Source organism: Schistocerca cancellata, chromosome 8, assembly GCF_023864275.1.
Source record: "Schistocerca cancellata isolate TAMUIC-IGC-003103 chromosome 8, iqSchCanc2.1, whole genome shotgun sequence".
Lineage (NCBI taxonomy): Eukaryota > Metazoa > Arthropoda > Insecta > Orthoptera > Acrididae > Schistocerca > Schistocerca cancellata.
Window position 1 is genome coordinate 53204988 of NC_064633.1, and position 22425 is coordinate 53227412.

Consider the following 22425-nt stretch of genomic DNA (forward strand, 5'->3'; position numbering starts at 1 on the left):
ACTACTACGCCGTAGCGTTGGGTACCAGGGAGAGTGCTGGCGGCTTCTAGGTGGCGCTGCGGAGCGACGCGACCTACCGCAGGGCCGGCAGTGCTCCAACAGGTGGGGGACGGGCGAGAAGCAGAGACTGCGACTGGCTGCTGGAGCTTTTCTTTTTTCTTATTTCAATTCCCCTCAACGGGGGCGTGCTGGCAGCGGATAAAAACCGCTTTACACCAAAAGGTTACATGAACTGTATTTAATGATGGTTGTAATACACTCCTGGAAATGGAAAAAAGAACACATTGACACCGGTGTGTCAGACCCACCATACTTGCTCCGGACACTGCGAGAGGGCTGTACAAGCAATGATCACACGCACGGCACAGCGGACACACCAGGAACCGCGGTGTTGGCCGTCGAATGGCGCTAGCTGCGCAGCATTTGTGCACCGCCGCCGTCAGTGTCAGCCAGTTTGCTGTGGCATACGGAGCTCCATCGGAGTCTTTAACACTGGTAGCATGCCACGACAGCGTGGACGTGAACCGTATGTGCAGTTGACGGACTTTGAGCGAGGGCGTATAGTGGACATGCGGAAGGCCGGGTGGACGTACCGCCGAATTGCTCAACACGTGGGGCGTGAGGTCTCCACAGTACATCGATGTTGTCGCCAGTGGTCGGCGGAAGGTGCACGTGCCCGTCGACCTGGGATCGGACCGCAGCGACGCACGGATGCACGCCAAGACCGTAGGATCCTACGCAGTGCCGTAGGGGACCGCACCGCCACTTCCCAGCAAATTAGGGACACTGTTGCTCCTGGGGTATCGGCGAGGACCATTCGCAACCGTCTCCATGAAGCTGGGCTACGGTCCCGCACACCGTTAGGCCGTCTTCCGCTCACGCCCCAACATCGTGCAGCCCGCCTCCAGTGGTGTCGCGACAGGCGTGAATGGAGGGACGAATGGAGACGTGTCGTCTTCAGCGATGAGAGTCGTTTCTGCCTTGGTGCCAATGATGGTCGTATGCGTGTTTGGCGCCGTGCAGGTGAGCGCCACAATCAGGACTGCATACGACCGAGGCACACAGGGCCAACACCCGGCATCATGGTGTGGGGAGCGATCTCCTACACTGGCCGTACACCACTGGTGATCGTCGAGGGGACACTGAATAGTGCACGGTACATCCAAACCGTCATCGAAGCCATCGTTCTACCATTCCTAGACCGGCAAGGGAACTTGCTGTTCCAACAGGACAATGCACGTCCGCATGTATCCCGTGCCACCCAACGTGCTCTAGAAGGTGTAAGTCAACTACCCTGGCCAGCAAGATCTCCGGATCTGTGCCCCATTGAGCATGTTTGGGACTGGATGAAGCGTCGTCTCACGCGGTCTGCACGTCCAGCACGAACGCTGGTCCAACTGAGGCGCCAGGTGGAAATGGCATGGCAAGCCGTTCCACAGGACTACATCCAGCATCTCTACGATCGTCTCCATGGGAGAATAGCAGCCTGCATTGCTGCGAAAGGTGGATATACACTGTACTAGTGCCGCCATTGTGCATGCTCTGTTGCCTGTGTCTATGTGCCTGTGGTTCTGTCAGTGTGATCATGTGATGTATCTGAGCCCAGGAATGTGTCAATAAAGTTTCCCCTTCCTGGGACAATGAATTCACGGTGTTCTTATTTCAATTTCCAGGAGTGTATGTAAAAGGTGACAATAACAAGTGACTTTATGAAAAATACGTAGGTGAACGATACAGACGACTTTTGCATGAAAACATGTGACAATAAACAAGGATTTTGTAAAATATACATTCGTGGAAAGAACTGATGATTTTTAAAACTAATTTGACGATTTGATATTACAGCTAAAACATAGTCACTGATGAACTTCATTGATGAAATGGTGTAATAGTGATGCTAAGATACCCATGAAAAATTTAACGTGATGAACGTGCGATGATGAGTATGGGGTCCTATAGAAGTGTGCGTCAGCACGATAGACGGAGAAGGAAGGAGAAAATGGGAAGATGCTATGAGGTGGAGCGTTGTGTTTAGGGTTGGGAAGAGGGTATATTTTGGGACGGATTTCATCGTTGATGAGTAGGAGCTGGTTAAAATCGCGTCAGGAGTGGATGGATAAGGCATGGTGTGCACGGAAGATGGAACATGGATGTAGTGGTGCAGCAGGGTACCCGGATTGGTTATCAGTGGGTGGTAAGTTGAGTGCTGAGATTGGGTTTTGCGACTGATGTATCGGGCGCGAAGGTGTTCTATGAAGAGAAGAAGGTGTGGAAAGAGGATGAGATGGTACAGGATACGAGTTGAGGAAAATAGGCGGATGCGGACGGCAAGGTGAAGTGCATGTCTTTCCAGGATTTCAAGGACTTATAGAATTTAAATCAGGCTGAGATTCAGGAAACATTGACGTAGGTTACTGTGGGGCGGAAGAAGGATTAGAGGTGAGGACAATGATAAAAGGATGTAAACCTCAAGTTCGGCCTTTTAGTAGTTTTCGTAGTTTTAGTGGATTTCGGGCTTTGCGTTGGGGGGTAAGAAGTTGTTAGTTTTCTCTCGAGAGTTAGTCCTAAGTACTTTACTGTTTTAGGCTCTGAGCACTATGGGACTTAAATTTTGAGGTGATCAGCCCCTAGAACTTAGAACTACTTAAACGTAACTAATCTAAGAACATCACACACATCCATGCCCGAGGCAGAATTCGAACCTGCGACCGTAGTGGGCGCTCGGCTCCGGACTGTAGCGCCTAGAACCGCACGGCCACTCCGGCCGGCTTACTGTTTTAGTCAGAGGGTAGGTCGTGGAGGGAGAGATGTAAATCTGCTGGACCGAAACCCAAGGCGGTGAGACCAAAGATGGTGACTTGGATTTTCTGTGGATTTAATTGAAGTTTCCACGTAATACACCACTCGACTAGGGGATTAAGTCAGCTTTGGAGGGAGGCATGGAAGAGTTGAAGGGTGTGATGAGAGGCTGGATAGGCGGTATCGTCAGCATATTGCAGCAAGTGCGTTAGGAGTGGCTTGTAAAGGACGGGGCGAAAGGACAGAGCCTTGAGGCACACCCTCTGTATAGTGACAGATGCACAGGCAGACATGGCTGATTGTGATGTATGTAGGACGGTGCTGAAGGAAGGATGGTATTAGGTAGGTATAGTGAACTGTGAGTGCATAGGTTTGTAGCTTGAAGAGCAGTCCAGAATGCGATACATGCTCCAATGAATTTTGGATATCAATGGAGATAAATGTGACAGTTCCATTTCTACAGTTGATGGGAGATCTGGTGGGTAAGGTAGAGAAGTTGGTTGCTGATGCAAGAGTTGGGACGAAGCCACATTGGAATTTGGTAATGGGTAGGTGGGTTGCAAGGTACTGATTGACTCGTTGGATAGGAATAGTTCCAAACGTTTCGCTGAAAACTGATGTGAGGGTGACAGGTCGATGCGATGAGGTCTGCGAGAATGGTTTATCAGTTTACAGGAAGGGAAGAACTTTGGGCACTTTCCACTGTTCTGTGTCATAATCTGTGTACAGGACGATATTGCAAAGGATGGCAAGGGTTTCGTGATAGGCTCTGGGACAGTATTTAAAGTGCCGTAGGAAATTGTATTGTCACTAGGTGCAGTGTATTGTTTTTAGCAAGTCTTTGTGCCATGCCGTGAGCTGCTATTGGCGTGTTTAGTCCTGTTCGTGGAGCGCTGTGAGAGTACTGGAAGTTTGGTGCGAGAGATGGGACAGTTGTGTTGGTACGATACTACACTTAAGGATCCATCGTGTAATCAAAGTTGGAATCATATAGGGCGGTAAATGTGTCTTCCAGATAGGATGCGAAGTGGTTGACATTTGTGGGGTTGTCTGGAAGTGATCTATTGTTATATAGGATGGGATATATGGGAGTGGGGTTTCTGGACAGTCTATGGACCTCTTTCCAATACTTTGTAGAGTTAAATGTCTTTCGTTTAATTTCGTTCATGTCATGTCCCAGTCCCGACGTCGTTTGCCTTGTAAGTAACTGCAAACATATCACTTGAGCTGTCGTTAGTGTATGAGTGTGTCCTGGTCACGTGTACGAGGGAATTCTCTGTACGCACCATGGGTTTCTTGGAGCAGGGAAAGAGCATATGAAGGAAGAGTAGGACAGTCGTAGTAGAGAATTCAGAGTGGAATATGGTGGGAAATGGCATCTGAGGTGCTGTGTAGTAGGAAGTCAGCCTCACTTTGGATATCGTCAGGATTATGCAGGTTAACTCGTGGCTTTCGATTATGGTATGAATTTAGGTATTATATGCATTCCATTCTACACAGGAACGATCCTGGACATGTTGTGGTGGATCATTACGAGTGGTGTGGGTTGGGTTTGGTAGACACCATGAGATCTGGAGAAGGACAAGCGATCACTTCCATTTGGCTCTGTGACTTCTAATCAAGTACACCTCAAGAGGTTAGAGGAGACAACAATACCATCGGGGGACCGGTGTGGCCATTGAGGTTGATGATAAACTGACGCCACCGCTGGACGCGCAGGAGTGAATGTTAAGGTCGGCTGTCATTATGTATGTGGCAAAGGTTCGATGCACATGGGTCAGGAAATCGTAAAAGATCGTTAATGAGAGTTTTGGGAGAAAGACGGAGAGGATGAGGTGCCCAGTCAGATCATTTAGGGGCGGTTGGGGAGTAGCGAGGATATTTAGGAAATGGGCGATGGCTACCCCGCCACTGGCAATAGGACGGGCATTACCAGTGCGATGTAGGATGTAAGGAGACATGTCTATCGAAAGGTGGGGAGGAGGACATGGATTTCGTGTTCTAGGAGGTTAGGGATAAGAAGATGTTTATTGGAACGGTGGGAACGGGTATTTTGGTAGAGGATGTTGTATATCTGCTGCGCCATTTTCAGTAAAACAAGGTGTCTGAGAGGTAGTTTAGACTAGTGTTTCGGGATTATCGAAACTGAAATGGGCTTGATTTTGGGAATATGGGACGTAGGTTTTGCGATGGAAGATGGTGCGGGTGGCGAGGGTTATTTGTTGTAGGACGTAACGTCCCTCAAAAGGATGTATGTTTTGCAGGATTAATGTTATGAAACGGATTATATTTGCAGTAGTGGGTGGAGGGTGGAGGGAGTTGTTTGTGTGAAGTGGTTGATCAAATGTGCGTTTGGGGACGGCGAGTTCAGGCTTTTGAGGAAAGGGTTTGTATTTGCATTTCTGGGAGTAAGTTAGGTGAATTGTCCGTAGGTGTTGCAGCTAGGTGGAGAGTTTAGGTTCGGGCATTATTTTTGATGGTGGTTTTGCTTGCAGTGGGGACAGGTGTGTGGGTTCCTGCAATGTTCCGTCACATGGTTACTGTTTTGTGAAGTGAGTAATGACAATAAATAATTATCTGGAACTCAAGGGTAAATTATCTATGCAGTTCTTCCTTTAATTACTTTTATTTTCTCAATGAAATGATCTGAAATTCTATATAGATATAGTATATTCAACAGGAGCGTGAGGACTCCAGAGAAATCCGTGCTGTCACGGATTAAGAAAGAGTTACGAGTAGTCTTTGAATAAAGTAGGCATATGTCTGAGCAGAGCTGCTCTTATTGTGATTACTGAGCCCAGGCAGACGTCACGGTATGTCAGTCGTGAGTTGTCAGTTAAGTGGAGCAGTACGGAGATGGGAGGCAATGTCGCTTCATGTATGTATGATTGAGACTGTGGTTCTGTTCTGAAGTTAATGTTAAAAGTTTGTACTTCAATGAATAATAAGTGAGTTACAGAAGAGAAAAATATGTATCAGAAATTATTTCAAGTTGTTTCCCAAAAAGGGCCTTACAGAAAAAGAATTCTGCAACTAGGAAATGGAGTCGATGTAACTGTACAGGGACCGAGCTTCCACCCAGGATCCGACGAATAAGTCACACATCAGAGCCTCTTAGACAAAATAGGAGATAGAACGCGTTGCCACAAGTGACTAGCGGAAATTATAACAATAGAGAACAGATCTGTACAAAAAATCCTCCGTAGGTTCTAATGGCTCTGAGCACTATGAGACTTAACTTCTGAGGTCATCAGTCCCCTAGAACTTAGAACTACTTAAACCTAACTAATCTGAGGACATCACACACATCCATGCGCGAGGCAGGATTCGGACCTGCGACCGTAGCAGCAGCGCGTTTCCGGACTGAAGCCTCTAGAACCACTCGGCCACAGCGGCCGGCATTGTACGTAGTCTAAATCCGCTTGTCCACTACACTACACTACACCCGCGGTGCCAGACTGTAGCGCCTAGAACCACTCTGCCACTTCGGCCGGCAACCTGCGTAAGAATCTGGTTTAGTTACCCTGCGAGTGGGAAGTAACTGGTGGTACTGTATACTTGCAATTCATCTAATTAAGTAATATCTCGTTATTACTCACTTTTTATAATTTTATTATATCCTGCTACAACTGGAGGCATTACTGACGTCTATACGCTCATGTAGTGGAACGAGATGGTTCTACAGCGTGCTTCTTATTGTAAATGAATGCCCCGTGTTTGCTAAGTGTGCCAGTGATGTGGGGTGATTCTGAGAACACTGGTACTGATAAGCGATGTCCATTACTAGTTTGAGTGCGGAGTTGCTTGTGCGCAGTGATTCCAGGTTGCGAGTTGAGCTCACCATCGATCTCTTCATCGGTGTACTCTGATCTTTTTGATCAGTGCTGTGAATGTGGGTCAGGAGGATGAGGGGGGGGGGGGGCGGCGGCGTGGAGATTGGGGTTGTTTAAGCGGAGCGTTTTAAAGGGTCGTAATGGTAGCATTTCCTCCAAACGAGCAGGTACTGCGGAGGAGGATTGAATGGGAATGAGAATCATTAGTTTAATGATGATGGAATTTCCCCTATGGAAGAGATACTGGATTTTCATTGCTGGTATGTAGCGCTGGATATGAATTAGGAGTGTCTTTGGATTGAGAAATTTGCTGTCACATATGCTTAGCAAAAAGGAAGAGGTATGTATTAGGTGTTGCTTTTCTGGGATTAATTCGATCTGCGTGTCTTCAGAATGTGGGAGCTTATCCGGGATTATGCAAGTTTAACCCTGACAATCACTAACTTTTGTTAGTTTTAGCCATATGTTTTGGGATGATTCGGGGTAGGGACGTTTACCTGCGGGTGTGAGGGTACGCGGGCTACAAATGTCAAGTCTCATTAGTGTTTTCCACGGAAAGAGCTTGAAATCACGGAATTCCAGCATACTAAATGAAACTATTGGTATGAGGTCCAGCATTATGTCATTTTTTTTTGGGGGAAAGAGCCTTCTAATTAATAAGTTGTGTGTTACAGCGACGAAAGATTCAGTTCTGCGAAGCGTGGTCAACAAGTTTGTAAAACCACATTACAGTGTGAGACCCAAACGAGGTTGGCTTAATTATTGTGCAATATTATTATCGTGCACCCTCTCTTTAACGTATGATCCCTAAACAAATTATCCAGCAGAACCCTATAAGAGGAATACATTACATACAGGAATTACGAGAATTCGTACCAAACGAGATGTCACATTTATAATCTCAGAAGAGAACGATAAAAAAAACCATCAGACACTAAACTTTACTCCGATATTGACTGATTTACTATTTATCATCGACTACAATGGCGTAGATGGATATTTCGAAGCTCTAACGATATATGTGAACTGGGTGAGAGGTTCATTCATGGTAAAATCTTAACATCTAACATTATACACCTCATAATATTACAGTAAAAAGTAAAAATAGGTCGTGTTTTTGCTAACCGATGCATATTTGTTAGTAAGACTGCTTGAGTAAATCCAATAGCTCACAGACATGTCATCAAAATAAAATTAGAACGTTTTTATTCATACAGGTTCGACATGTGACACGACAGTAACTTTGTCAAAACTGCCTCTGCCGATTACGGATGCCATGGCTAGTGTACGGTCGCTGCTCATGCATCGCTTCTTCCTGATGCCCCAACCACAGGTGGGGACAGTGATTTTCTGGTCGTTAACTGGACGGAGTCACAGGTCTGTGATTCCCTCAGTTATTAGTCTGCGTTGCATGATTTTCACATAGTTCCTTGGAGTCAGTGAGATGGCTCTTCGTCTGGGACTGGCGAGATTGTGAGGAACATAGCTGTCACGTTGTGTTCGAGGTGTGGCCTTCCACGGGTCTGAAGCGTCGACAGAAACACACAGCGGCCCTTCATAAATATGGTGCTGGTTGTAATGTTATCAGATATGTGCAGCCTATTTTTCCAGCATTCATTGTTCTTTGGGAAATATGCTTACCGATAACGGTGCTTTATGGCCAAGGTCGCATTTTTAATCGTGTGATGGGACAGGCATCATGGCCTCGGTGAGTCTATGCCTTTGTCACGGGAAGAGTTTATTTTTCTGCACAGTGGCCATTTCTCCGACTCGTTTGTTTGCAGCAAGGTCGTATATAGTTCGGATTGTTTCTGCATCTATTCACGAGTCTTCCTGTGACATGGCTGGACGTACAGGTCCTTATATTCTGCATGGGAGCCATGGCGGATCTCGTCCACAGTCAGTGTCATTGCAGGATTGTACAGGGTTATTACAAATGATTGAAGCGATTTCACAGCTCTACAATAACTTTATTATTTGAGATATTTTCACAATGCTTTGCACACGCATACAAAAACTCAAAAAGTTTTTTTAGGCATTCGCAAATGTTCGATATGTGCCCCTTTAGTGATTCGGCAGACATCAAGCCGATAATCAAGTTCCTCCCACACTCGGCGCAGCATGTCCCCATCAATGAGTTCGGAAGCATCGTTGATGCGAGCTCGCAGTTCTGGCACGTTTCTTGGTAGAGGAGGTTTAAACACTGAATCTTCCACATAACCCCACAGAAAGAAATCGCATGGGGTTAAGTCGGGAGAGGGTGGAGGCCATGACATAAATTGCTGATCATGATCTCCACCACGACCGATCCATCGGTTTTCCAATCTCCTTTTTAAGAAATGCCGAACATCATGGTGGAAGTGCGGTGGAGCACCATCCTGTTGAAAGATGAAGTCGGCGCTGTCGGTCTCCAGTTGTGGCATGAGCCAATTTTCCAGCATGTCCAGATACACGTGTCCTGTATCGTTTTTTTCGCAGAAGAAAAAGCGGCCGTAAACTTTAAACCGTGAGATTGCACAAAACACGTTAACTTTTGGTGAATTGCGAATTTGCTGCACGAATGCGCGAGGATTCTCTACCGTCCAGATTCGCACATTGTGTCTATTCACTTCGCCATTAAGAAAAAATGTTGCTTCATCACTGAAAACAAGTTTCGCACTGAACGCATCCTCTTCCATGAGCTGTTGCAACCGCGCCGAAAATTCAAAGCGTTTGACTTTGTCATCGGGTGTCAGGGCTTGTAGCAATTGTAAACGGTAAGGCTTCTGCTTTAGCCTTTTCCGTAATATTTTCCAAACCGTCGGCTGTGGTACGTTTAGCTCCCTCCTTGCTTTATTCGTCGACTTCCGCGGGCTACGCGTGAAACTTGCCCGCACGCGTTCAACCGTTTCTTCGCTCACTGCAGGCCGACCCGTTGATTTCCCCTTACAGAGGCATCCAGAAGCTTTAAACTGCGCATACCATCGCCGAATGGAGTTAGCAGTTGGTGGATCTTAGTTGAACTTCGTCCTGAAGTGTCGTTGCACTGTTATGACTGACTGATGTGAGTGCATTTCAAGCACGACATACGCTTTCTCGGCTCCTGTCGCCATTTTGTCTCACTGCGCTCTCGGGCGCTCTGGCGGCAGAAACCTGAAGTGCGGCTTCAGCTGAACAAAACTTTACGAGTTTTTCTACGTATCTGTAGTGTGTCGTGACCATATGTCAATGAATGGAGCTAGAGTGAATTTATGAAATCGCTTCAATCATTTGTAATAGCCCTGTATTTACGAGTCTCGCCACCACATTATGACATACGGCAGTGTGCTAGCTGTCCAGTCTGTCTCTCTGGAATTCTATGAACCACTCGAAATTATGACAATATCTGTGTCCGTACTCAGGTTTTCTTGTAGTTCATATACGAGAAATATTCACATAAAGTCACAACATTTCAGGCGTTATTTGGTTTAGATATCGTGATTTTGTTTACTTCCCCTCATTCCACCTGGGAATGTAGTCTGGCTGAAAATGGGATCACCCTTGCTAGTTTTCAAAGCATGTGGGGAGTGGTGGGAGCATTTTTCTGATTGGTTCCGAGAGAAAGGGTGGATGGGAGGGAAATGCTTTGTGCTTAAACTGTTATCAACGTGTATCCGCGAAAGCGTCCACTGACATCCTCTGGTGAGCCTATAGGTATCTCCGAGTTACAACTGGTCTGCCTAGGTGGCATGCCACCTCTCAGAATGACTGAGTGTCTTCTGCGCCATCCGCGCGATTGGAGACGATTACGCATACATCATACAAATTTCTCTACCACGCCTGCCAGAGATGGTCAGGCATAGAGCAGAGATGTGGAGCTCTCTTGTTCGCGACCTTGGGTTTTCTGAGACCGCTAGCGCTTAAGTAGTTCCACAGCGTATCGGTATAATCCAGCGAATGCAGCGGGAGGGGGGGGGGGTAGTTCCTCGTAATCTAGGGGTGTATCTGTAGCAGCCTTTTAAATTTTCACCTACCTCTTGGAGTCTATTTGCCGTTATTACCGCAGCCGGCAGATTCCTCGACAGCAGTGTCAGCCTCCTGGATGGAGATGATCACATCTTTCATAATGTATCTTTCTCTGAAATTGCTGGGTAGGGTGGTGTGCCGGCCATCATACTCCAAGGATCGGTGTTTGTGGTAAAACCCCACACGTCTGAGTGTGGCGGGCGGTCTACCACTGCAGGTGACATGGCCCTCTGTGTGTTTGGTTTCATTACTGGTCGATTCTACCTCTAATTGTGTATTTTGTAGCACTGTGCTCCACACGTAGAATATCTTTGGTGGAAGCTTCAGAATTTTAGTATGACGTCACACATACTAACGATGTGGTGGTGGCTTCACGATGATACGTGAATCGGGACCCTGCTGCACTGTGCTCGGTTAAGAGAATCATGACGTCGACGCGACGAAGGGAACAAAATGGTTCAAATGGCTCTGAGCACTATGGGACTCAACTGCTGTGGTCATAAGTCCCCTAGAACTTAGAACTACTTAAACCTAACTAACCTAAGGACATCACACACATCCATGCCCGAGGCAGGATTCGAACCTGCGACCGTAGCGGTCGTGCGGTTCCAGACTGTAGCGCCTTTAACCGCTCGGCCACTCCGGCCGGCGAAGGGAACACTCAAGTGTCCCAGTTACAAAAGATGGGGTTGGGAAGGTGTGCTTCCACAGCAGAGCTAACTAATTCACGTACACAGCATATTGTGATCACATGAGAGCATAATGAAGTCCGCGCGACGTCGGGAACGGCAGAATGGATCTTGCATAGTTGGACAAAATACATAAAATTGTGGAATATCCTGAAAAATACGAAAATGGGCGAAAAATACGTAAATTTGGGGAAAATACGGAAAAAATGCGTCTAATTGCGGTATAATGCGAGTACTTACGTATCTGCCAGAGTATGGTCTCTGCTGATGAGTCGAATGATGTAGTATTAAACTGGTATTAACAAACAGAACTCAAGTGACGTACAATCTCTCCCTTGCTGCTCAGAAGCAGAGTGAATCTCTTCCACTCAGCTGTCAAAGTTATAAAAGACGATGATGGGAAGAGGGAGGAGGGGGTGTGTGACCCTCATTGGTTTAGAGGGAGGAGCAGCTGAGGGGAGGGCGACAAGGAGAAGAAGAGGAGGGACTGAATGGTGCCTGGTTGTTCACCCCGGGTAGGGGGTCTCGGGGCGCCGGAGAGCTCGAGTGTGTGACCTGACACCGGATGTGTAATCTGCTAAGAGTGGAATGCTTTAGAAGCGCCACTTATGTGCAACTCTAGACTTTTTTACCGTGTAATGTCCACTTTGCCTGTGATAATCTGCTTTTTATATAGAATCGTTTGCAGTGCATTATTTTGCTTCCTTTGCGCTCACTTCGTGCACTACTTGGTCCGCAATTCGCTCGGAATCCCAGATCACTCTGAACCCGTATGCTATGGTCATTAGACTTTTCATTCCATTTATCTGGTCCAGTTACTCTACCCCATGTCAATATTATCGAATAGTTGACAAATTCAAGAACTGCATGTATTTTCTACAGCCTACAAATGAACAGAACTTTATTTTCCTCCACGAAGACGTGTACACGAATTTTCCGGGCTTAATGCGAATTCCCATGAACGTAAAAATGAATTGAATGTTTTTCTGTTTTTATTCCACTATTCCCACAGAAGCGAATCTGAAGTTTCTGGTTTTAATATCGAGGTCGTTCATGTCGCGACTGTAATGTCGAGAGCATTTAACGATCACTAACACAAAAATTGCCGACGCTATGCGTTTCGTATGTTTCATTGTGTTCAGGCTGATGTTATACCGAAATGTTGCATTGCGTAGAGTTGGGCAAAACGCAGTGTTTCGGAATAATACCAGCTCTATTCGCAGCCGCAGCGCAGCGTGTTACCTCTGCGCGCAGTTTCTTGATCTCGGAGGCCAGCTCCTCGCACTGCTGTGTGTACTGCCATTTGGCCGTCTTCTCGCTCTCGACGATTTGTAGAAGATGAAGATGTTTCTGTTCAAGTTCCTCCTTCTGCAGCAGCAGTTTGTTGAAACTGGAAAATAAGAGCAAAAAGACAGTTACAAGTAGAAGTGCAAAAGAAGACGGCTCACTGCAAAAAAATCGCTTGATAACTGTGCGGTGGAAGTACCAGAACGCTACTGCGCAATTGGTTCACTTGTAGAAAGTATCATGTACAAAGCAAATCATATGTGATGCTACTTAATAGCTGCATTCTTCAAGTGGAGAAAGCTACCGGCAGGACGCAGTCGCAACAACAGCCGCTTAAGGGGCTCCGGAACGCCCTATACTTGCAATGTTAAAATAACGCTTATAAACTACATCTTTCCTCACAAAGTATTTGAGGTAGGAAGTTGAACTTTCTACAGATTATTTATTGGAATATGGGCTACAACTTAACACAGGGATTTTACAAAATTTTAGTTCAGTTATTAAAGATGATTTTTTTTCAATTGTAATGAAAATTCACAACATTTTTTTGCAATTTTTTATTTATATATTCAAAAATATACAGTTTTTTGGAAAAAGGCTGTGTTAAATTATGCTGAAGGTATTGTGTAACATTTACTGAAAGTTTGAAACAAATATGTTTGGAAGATCCTTAGAAAACATGTTATTAGTTTTGGGAATCGAGGGACAAAGATTGGATTAACTTTTTAGTGCATTCCAGGTCCATAGGATGGATTATCTTCATCCTCTGCAATCTCCTCCTCCAGCTTCCTCTTGTTCCTCCTCCTGTTTACTCTTGCTTGTATTTCTAGACTCTTTACAGCCCTGTCTGCAGCCCGAAGGCGTTCCTTGTCTAAAGCAAGCATCGCTCGTACCATGTTAGAACCTATCTTCATTCCCATATTTCTAAATACCTTGCACCTTACAATGTTGCCATCATTGAAAGTCGCAACAGCATCATACACACCAAAGTGAAGTGTTTCTATTCCAACAAATACAGTCTTGGGGATTCTCGACCATATAACACTATTTACACTTTCATTGGGGTTTTGAGTTTTTCCGTGAATACACTTTTTCAACAGTTCAGGTGCTGCTAAGTCTCTGAAAATAGGTTAGCCACAACACATACTTTATCTCACATCACTAAAATGTACCTGATGAACACGGACGTTAATAATAACACCATTTGACAGCAGTTTAACAGCGCCACAGTGGGTCACGCCCATGTAGAACACATTTCAAAAAAAAATTTAAAAATAGTTGTAGTCTTCGGAATTGAATAAATTATATATCTATTAAAAGGTAATGGTCTGCAGCTTCAGAAAACGCAAAAAAGTAAGAATTGAACTTTTAATGATTTTGAGCCGTTCCGGAGCCCCTTAACACAGGCGGATGTCTAGTGGCACAGGATAACTACCCTTTTTGCAAGAACTTTCCGCTCTTCGCGTTCTAAAACGTCGTGGACGGGGAAAATCCGGCCCCCTGTGCCAACTACCTGGCTTTCGCTGTCTGCTTTTTCCAGTTCTGACTGACAACATTTAAGGAATAAAGTTATAGCTATGGAGGCATGAAAGTACCAGCTTGAAAGCGTCCTCTCGGACGGCAGCGTTTACAGATGGCCACTACGTGCTCCAGACGAGGCCGAGACTAAGAGACGGCGGACACGCGCACGAAACACACAGGAGCACACGTAACATATATCAGAAATGCGCACCTGGGGCTGTTTCGGGTACAATAGACGAAAGAGGTTACACAATGCTACAGTCGTTCAAAGTGGCGGTCACGAGATGACAGGACATTTATCAGTATTCAAGATTCCTTGTGTTCACAAGAAGCATTTTGAGAAATTTTACCCATAGACATATCGGAAAGTACACAAAACTGTGGACGGGGTCGTTCGTCGTAGAAATGCGAAGTGAGGCAGAGATAAATCAGAAACTTGCGCAGAAGTGTCTGGAGGAATCTCGCCGAGACATATACCTCCCCGGAAGGGAAGCGTGAGGGTTCTTGGGTTGTCGGTGATGCTGGGGAATCGTTAGTGTACGAGTTCCCTTTCTCGACACGATTCAGCCACTTGGCAGGTCGTAAGGTATTTGTTGAAAAACTGTCGGTAATTAGCCAGTTTTTAGTTACCGGGATAACGGACGTTTTCAGGCAATGTGTGATGTGCAGCCGGCCGGAGTGCCCGAGTAGTTCTAGGCGCTACAGTCTGGAACCTCGCGAGCGCTACGGTCGCAGGTTCGAATCCTGCCTCGGGCATAGATGTGGTGGTGTCCTTAGGTTAGTTAGGTTTAAGTAGTTCTACGTTCTAGGGGACTGATGACCTCGGCAGTTAAGTCCCATAGTGCTCAGAGCCATTTTTGTGATGTGCATTACAGGTAACGCTTGAGCGTCCTCGATGGTGACTAGTCAATCACGGTGAGATAAATCTCACCATCGCGAGTAGTATGCCGACGATCTACAAGACTCGACCTACTGTCGACACGTGGGTACGTAGCTAACAAGGGAACCTCCCCATCGCACCCCCCTCAGATTTAGTTATGAGTTGGCACAGTGGATAGGCCTTGAAAAACTGAACACAGGTCAATCTAGAAAACAGGAAGAAGTTGTGTGGAACTGTGAAGAATAAGCAAAATATACAAACTGAGTAGTCCATGTGCAAGATAGGCAACATCAAGGAGAATGTAGCTCAGTAGTGCCGTGGTCCCGCAGTCTGGCATTAGCTGCCGCAGCGGTCGAACGCTCCTCAAGTTTGCTCCGTGAACGTTCAGTGTTTACGCCAGTGTTTTCGTGTTTTGTGCTCGTTTATTGACGTTTTGCACGTGAATTAAGCGATATCAATTGAGCATTTGGTCTTCTTTCGTGTCACCTTCCTACTAAATGCCGTTGGGATTTCGGCGTTGTCCGAGATTTCTTCGCTGCAGAACACCATGGCAACCTCCGTGAGAAAAAACACCGTGATTTTCACCTTCGACAAGTACACCCGTCGAGTACAGCCCTCTGCACTTGAAATACACGACTGGATTACCGAGGTAATTGGCCTTCATTCTGAATGTTCATACCATGCAGCTGGACTCTGATGAATACTGCATTTTTGTAAAGTTTAACGATTCCGCGAGTGTAGACCGCTTTCTGGCAAAATTTGGTTATGAAACGGAGTTTATACACCGTGATGGTACTAAAAGTACTGTCAAACTCCGAAATTCCGAGTCTGTAATTAGGAATGTTAGGGTTTTGAATATTCCCATAGAAGTAGACAATTCGAAAATTAAAGATGTCCTTTCAAAGTATGGGGTTGTCAGGCAAATAGTCAACGAAAGGTGGGCTTCGCATTTCAAGCTGCAGTGCTTTAACGGCATTCGCTCCGTGGAGATGGAAGTGAAAGCAAACATTTCGCATTTCAAGCTGCAGTGCTTTAACGGCATTCGCTCCGTGGAGATGGAAGTGAAAGCAAACATTCCCTCACACATCTTTGTTGACGGGCACAAGGCGCATGTTATGTACTCAGGGCAAACCCCTACATGTCATGTATGTAACGAGTCTGGTCACCTCCGTCAGGACTGCCCTCGCCGTGTATTTGTGCTAACAAATAACCTTACGCAACGCCGGAAATTGACACTCAACGATTTGTTGCCAGCCAGTAATACAACAGAGCCGGCGGCGGTCGTGGATCCTGTTACTACCTCTGAAAATGTTGCACTTAATGTTAATGACTTTCCGTCTTTAAAACCTGCATTAACTGCTGAAATTCCGTCCCGTGGCAGCGAGATTCCCACAAAAAAGCGTCCTCTAGAGGACACTGAAAGAAATGTTGATGAGGACTCTTCCTGTGAAACACCCGTTGCCAGGAGGCCGAAGCCCAGTCCTGAAGATCTGTTGGAAGTGGAAAAAGGAGATGGAATGAAGGTCGATGTGGCTCCCACTTCCGCACAAGGACTTACACCGCCACGAACAGATAGTGAAGCAGCGGGTAGTGATTTTTCACGGAAATGTGACCCTGAGCCTGAGGTCACGGCAGAAATAACCGCATCAAGTGCACAACCCATACAGTGCGAACCGTACGAGGAAGTACCAGGTAAAGAACCTGCTGACTCCGAAGCGCAACGCCGCGCCGAAGGAGGCAATACGCAAGCATCACCGCCTCGCCAGCAAAACAACACAACAGACACCACGCCGGAACCAAACATTGACGACTCGCAAGCCACGGCCGTTGCCCCATTCAGCCACCGCCGGCGGCTGCGACAGACATCGGGTCTTGCTGTCACGCGTCATCAAGCGAAAGTCACACCAGAGAAGAAAGACATCAAGAAAAAGAATATTAAATATGAAGTCATCAGGGCCAACACTGACGAGGAGAAAGAGAATGGCCACAGTGACTTATAGCAATGCATTGTCAGGATTTCAGGATACTTTTCTTCTCAAGCTATTTGTTTAAAAGCAGTGCAAATTTTTCTAGGCAGTTAGTACATGTAATGGGCACACAGCTTGTAAAGATCGTGCCTTGTAGGGAAGCACGTTTGCTGCTATAATCATACCGAACCTCATCCCAAATAGCTTCTTCCGGTATGTCTGTGCTGCAAGCTTATAGCATTACTACTATTAACATTAATAAAATACAGTCACCCTTGAAATTGGCAGCACTAAAAGAATTCTTGTACCAGTCCGGAACAGATATCGCGTTGCTACAAGAAGTTGCGATAAAGGAATTTCGGATCCCAGGCTTTTTTGAAATTGTTAATGTTTCTACGGAAGCCAATATCGGTACAGCCATTCTTATAAGGGAAGGCATTCCGGTGACTGAAATCGAACGACTAGAATCAGGAAGAGCCATAGGCATAAAAATTTTCGATGTGACAGTGATTAACCTTTACGCCCCATCAGGAACTTCCCACAAATTGGATCGTGCGAAGTTTTTTCAAGATGAACTGATTTATTTATTGAGGAAAAATCCGTGTTCTCTTATACTAGGTGGAGATTTTAACTGTGTTTTAAACCAGAAAGATCAACAACCCAACTTCAACTACTCGCCACAGTTAAAAAAGTTAGTAAGTGATCTACACCTTAAGGATGTGTGGGAACTTCAGCACCCGACGTCAGTCGGGTTCACGTATATAACCAGCCACTCCCGCAGCAGACTAGATAGAATTTACGTGTCACCAAATTTGCGTGGTTAGCGCAAGCACCTGCCGCGCGAGAGGTCCTTGGTTCAAGTCTTCCCTCGAGTGAAAATTTTATTTTCTTTATTTTCGCAAAGTTATGATCTGTCCGTTCGTTCATTGACGTCTCTGATCACTGTAATAAGTTTAGTGTCTGTGTTTTGCGACCGCACCGCAAAACCGTGTGATTAGTAGACGAAAGGACGTGCCTCACCAATGGGAACCGAAAACATTTGATCGCAAGGTCATAGGTCAACCGATTCCTCCACAGGAAATCACGTCTGATATATTCTATACGACACTGGTGACGGCATGTGCTTCACATGACAGGAATATGTTGTCGACCCACCTAACGTGTACACTTGGCGAATGGGTAAAAAGATTGTTCAACCTCGCCCGATTTAGGTTTTCTTGTGGATGTGATAATCACTCCCAAAAAAGTGATGAAAACATAAGAGTTTGTCACATAAACTGAAAATAAAAAAATTAAACTACTCACTCGAGGGAAGACTTGAACCAAGGACCTCTTGGTCGGCAGCTGCTCACGCTAACCACGGGACCACGGCACTACAGAGCTCAGACGCTCCTCGATGTTGCCTATCTTGCCCTTGGATTACTCAGTTTGTATATTTTGCTTATTTTTTCATAGCTCCACACAACTTCTTCCTGTTTTCTCGATTGATCTGTGTTCACTTTTTCAAGGCCTATCCACTGTGCCATTTTATAACTAAATCTGAGGGGGGTGCGATGGGGAGGTTCCCTTGTAAGAACTCTGATGGACGTTGGAGTAACTGAGCTAAGATGTGTCGCGCGCAAGGGTGCCCAGCCTCGACAGCGAGTAGAAGGTATGATCGTCTTAGGCTCGGCAACCCCCTCCCGACTACAGTTCGATGCGGTGTTGACTATCAATAGCGACACTGGGCTACAGTGTGACCTGGCCGATGTGGCACCACATCAATGCGGTTCGCCGTGGGCTGCAAGCGGCAGAGTGTGATCCGCCTTGCCCAGGTCCTTGTGGCTGCAGCTGGTGCTGAGTGCGGACACTGCCGCAGTCAGTCGCGCGAACAGCCCACGCACTGATGAACTACTCAGGAACGGAAAACCAAGGGGCTAGTCAGTAAATAAGTGCCCTATGAAAAATTGCGTCCTAAATGAGATTTTCACTCTGCAGCGGAGTGTGCGCTGATATGAAACTTCCTGGCAGATTAAAACTGTGTGCCCGACCGATTAGTTCTGCAAGGTTCGCAGGAGAGCTTCTGTAAAGTTTGGAAGGTAGGAGGCGAGGTACTGGCAGAAGTAAAGCTGTTAGTACCGGTCGTGAGTCGTGCTTCGGTAGCTCAGGTGGTAGAGCACTTGCCCGCGAAAGGCAAAGGTCCCGAGTTCGAGTCTCGGTCGGGCACACAGTTTTAATCTGCCACGAAGTTTCAATTGCGTCCTGATTAACTGTCGCTTGTTGACATCTCGCTGACATTCTACAGTTCTGTGTACAAAACACACACACTCGCACTCAACTGGAGATGGGGAGAGTCGTTAGCGTTCTGTCGAATGCTGCTCTAACAAACAGTCGATATCCTGTCAGCAGAGGCGTAGCACCTGTGGCATGGAGACCAACTTTCTAGGTTAATGTATGTGTGGCTACTGCTCGTCATTCTGTTATCTATGGTTGATCAAGTTATATACTCCTACGAGTTGAAAAAATTCGTGGAAATACAAACCTGACAGCTATAGGGACCCAAACATTCATGCACTGAGACTGCTATCTAAGTATCATGGAATCGTCCCAATTATCAACCTGTGACTGTACACATTTCAAGGGAAGATGGTTTTATCCATGTCACGGTTAGTTTTCTCAAGCTTGTTCCCAAACGTTTTTGAACATGGCCTACACATTCTATTTTGCTAATAATGGCATATCCATATGGATTTGAGTTCACCACATTGTTGTATGCCTTACTGTCACCATCGCCCAAATATTTGGTGTACCGTACGCCTCTCGTTTCTACGGAGCGATGAAATATTTGTTGTTCTCCGTGAACTTCCATACCACCACTTGTTCCTCTAAAATTAGCCACACAGTTGTGTTCTTTATGTTCATTGAATTTACAACATTTGCATAATTTAGACATTATCTCCACATCTAACACTTTACCGGGGTCTACACTCGTCGTAGTCAGTACTCCATTCAGAGAAGTATGTCCTCTTTTCTGCCAGCTTCCATCAAGTGCAACTGCAATATCCGAACATCCATTATTTTCTTCCACTGCTTATCTAGCAGCCACTTTCATGCTTTCCTCACTGACCTCACATACAGCTCTCTCTAATATTGCAGTCAGTTTTCCAAATTTATTAGGTGGTTGATGTAAGTTCATCACTGAACAAAATATTGTCCCTGCGGCCATGCCCTTGCCAATGGATCGTAAGGCATAAACTAATATAGTATTGATTTCATAAGCGCCACTTGCATCTGGTTTTGAAGAATTCATAAATGAAATCACAGCTGAGCATTTAGTGCAAATTAAATCCAAAAGCCGGCCGGAATGGCCGTGCGGTTCTAGGCGCTACAGTCTGGAGCCGAGCGACCGCTACGGTCGCAGATTCGAATCCTGCCTCGGGCATGGATGTGTGTGATGTCCTTATGTTAGTTAGGTTTAATTAGTTCTAAGTTCTAGGCGACTAATGACCTCAGAAGTTAAGTCGCATAGTGCTCAGAGCCATTTGAAGCATTTGAAATCCAAAGTAATTGCTAGGTCTTTTCTCCCACTGGCACTCTCACAAATTTTCACACTCTGTGACTCACCACACCGTCTAAAATGTACAAATTTAGAAATTACATCTGATAATATTCTCAAATTTATAATAATGTTGCTGCTCCCCTTGTCACTTACAACTCTCTTGAAATGGCGAGAGCGTTGAAGAATTACAATTAGAAACATCGTTGCCAGGCGACATAACCTCTTGTACAGAAAGCTTTCTAAACATGTTTCAACTAAATTGCCGTCTCTTGAAAATGCCTTTACGTTTCGTCATCTTCAATAAACACAAAATAACACACGTAAACAAGCAATGTAAACATAACAACTACTCACAATCACACTTGAACAAAACTAACCGCCTTTTTGAAAGCGTGTTGTTTACAAACAGCAGAAACAAAAGCATACCCACTGTTGCACTCCAAGGATAGCCAACACACTCGGGAGTAAAAAGAAATCTCTAACGTGCAATGTAGGGGATCTAAAAGATCTGCAGAAAAGTGAGTGACAGAGAAGTGGGCGTGGCACATGAACATACGTGGTAGGAAAATGCTCTTTAAATGCTCGAAAAAAAATTTTCAGAAAAATCCTTTCCAGAGTACTTAAATAAGACCTTAGTCTATCGAAATATGATGAAAACCAAAAATCGATTTTTTTCGACCTGAACCACGGTGTGGTCCCCTTGACATCCGTGCACGGGCATTAAGACAGAATACTCCAGATGTATCGTGTTTAGTTGTGAAGCCACATGTCCCAATCGTGGCCAGGTAAACAGCCGAAACATGCACTGCTGGTCTGTTGACAATCCCCAGTGGCTTCTTCAGGTGGAACGTCAGCGTTCATGACGTGTAAACGTGTGGTGTAGGATAGTGAACCGTGGGCTCATAGACGGAACACTTAATGTGCACAAGTATGGCACCCTCCTAACAGACCATCTTCCACGGGTGCTAGAAGACATTCCTCTGCAGAGAAGGAGGAAGCTGGGGTACCAACGTGACGGCTGACCAGCCCATAGTGCACGAAGCACTACAACATGTCTTCATGAATCATTTCGAAGGCGTTGGATTGGACGCAGAGGACCTGTACCTCGTGTGTCCCGTTGCCCCCGGATTTGATTTTTTCCATGGAGAAGCGAAAAGACGCTGTCTACCAACAACACTCGTTGATACGCAACGACGCATTACTGCAGCCTGCTCGGACACCTCCGCTGAAATTCTAGCACGTATGCGCCAGTCGTTCCATACCAGACCCGAAGTGTGTATTGCCACTGTCTGTGATGGTCAGTTGTGTCTTTACTGGTAAGAATACACATAATTAGCATACACGCTGTTGTTGATCGTTAGTGTGTGCTACCACAGTTTTGTAAAAGTGTCAACGTAGAAACCTTCCAAATACGATATCTCTTAAACGACTCGCAAACGAATCCTGATGTCAATAGGCATTGTACTAGTTACAAATAGTATGGGTACACAAAAAATATACTTTCTACGTATGGTTACAACAATACGAGCTCCTGACTACCAATACGTTCATGTCGTTTGAGCCTTAAGCCAGCCCGACAAACTTTAGAAAAAACCTCAGATTACATAGACTACTCAGATTACATAGACTACTCAGATTACATAAATTCCTCACTCATACTGTAGTATTTGTTTAACCATCCAACGATCAGTTAGGATGTCTACAGTTTCGTTAGTGGCGGGTGTTGGATCTTGCGAAATGTTACACAACTGGCCATTAAAATTGCTACACCAACAAGAAATGCAGATGATAAACGGGTATTCATTGGACAAATATATTATACTAGAACTGACATGTGATTACATTTTCATGCAATTTGCGTGCATACATCCTGAGATATCAGTACCCAGACCAACCACCTCTGGCGTAATAACGACCTCGATACGCC

General features: G+C 45.6%; 1 protein-coding gene across 1 annotated transcript in view; it reads right to left on the reverse strand.

The window, feature by feature from the left end:
- The window catches only part of LOC126095334 (ras-specific guanine nucleotide-releasing factor 2-like), a 1914760-nt gene that overhangs the window by 994568 nt on the left and 897767 nt on the right, over positions 1-22425 (reverse strand). The window contains exon 4 of the mRNA XM_049910139.1: positions 12548-12695. Coding sequence (XP_049766096.1) covers positions 12548-12695 — 148 coding nt within the window. The remainder of the gene's footprint in view (positions 1-12547; positions 12696-22425) is intronic.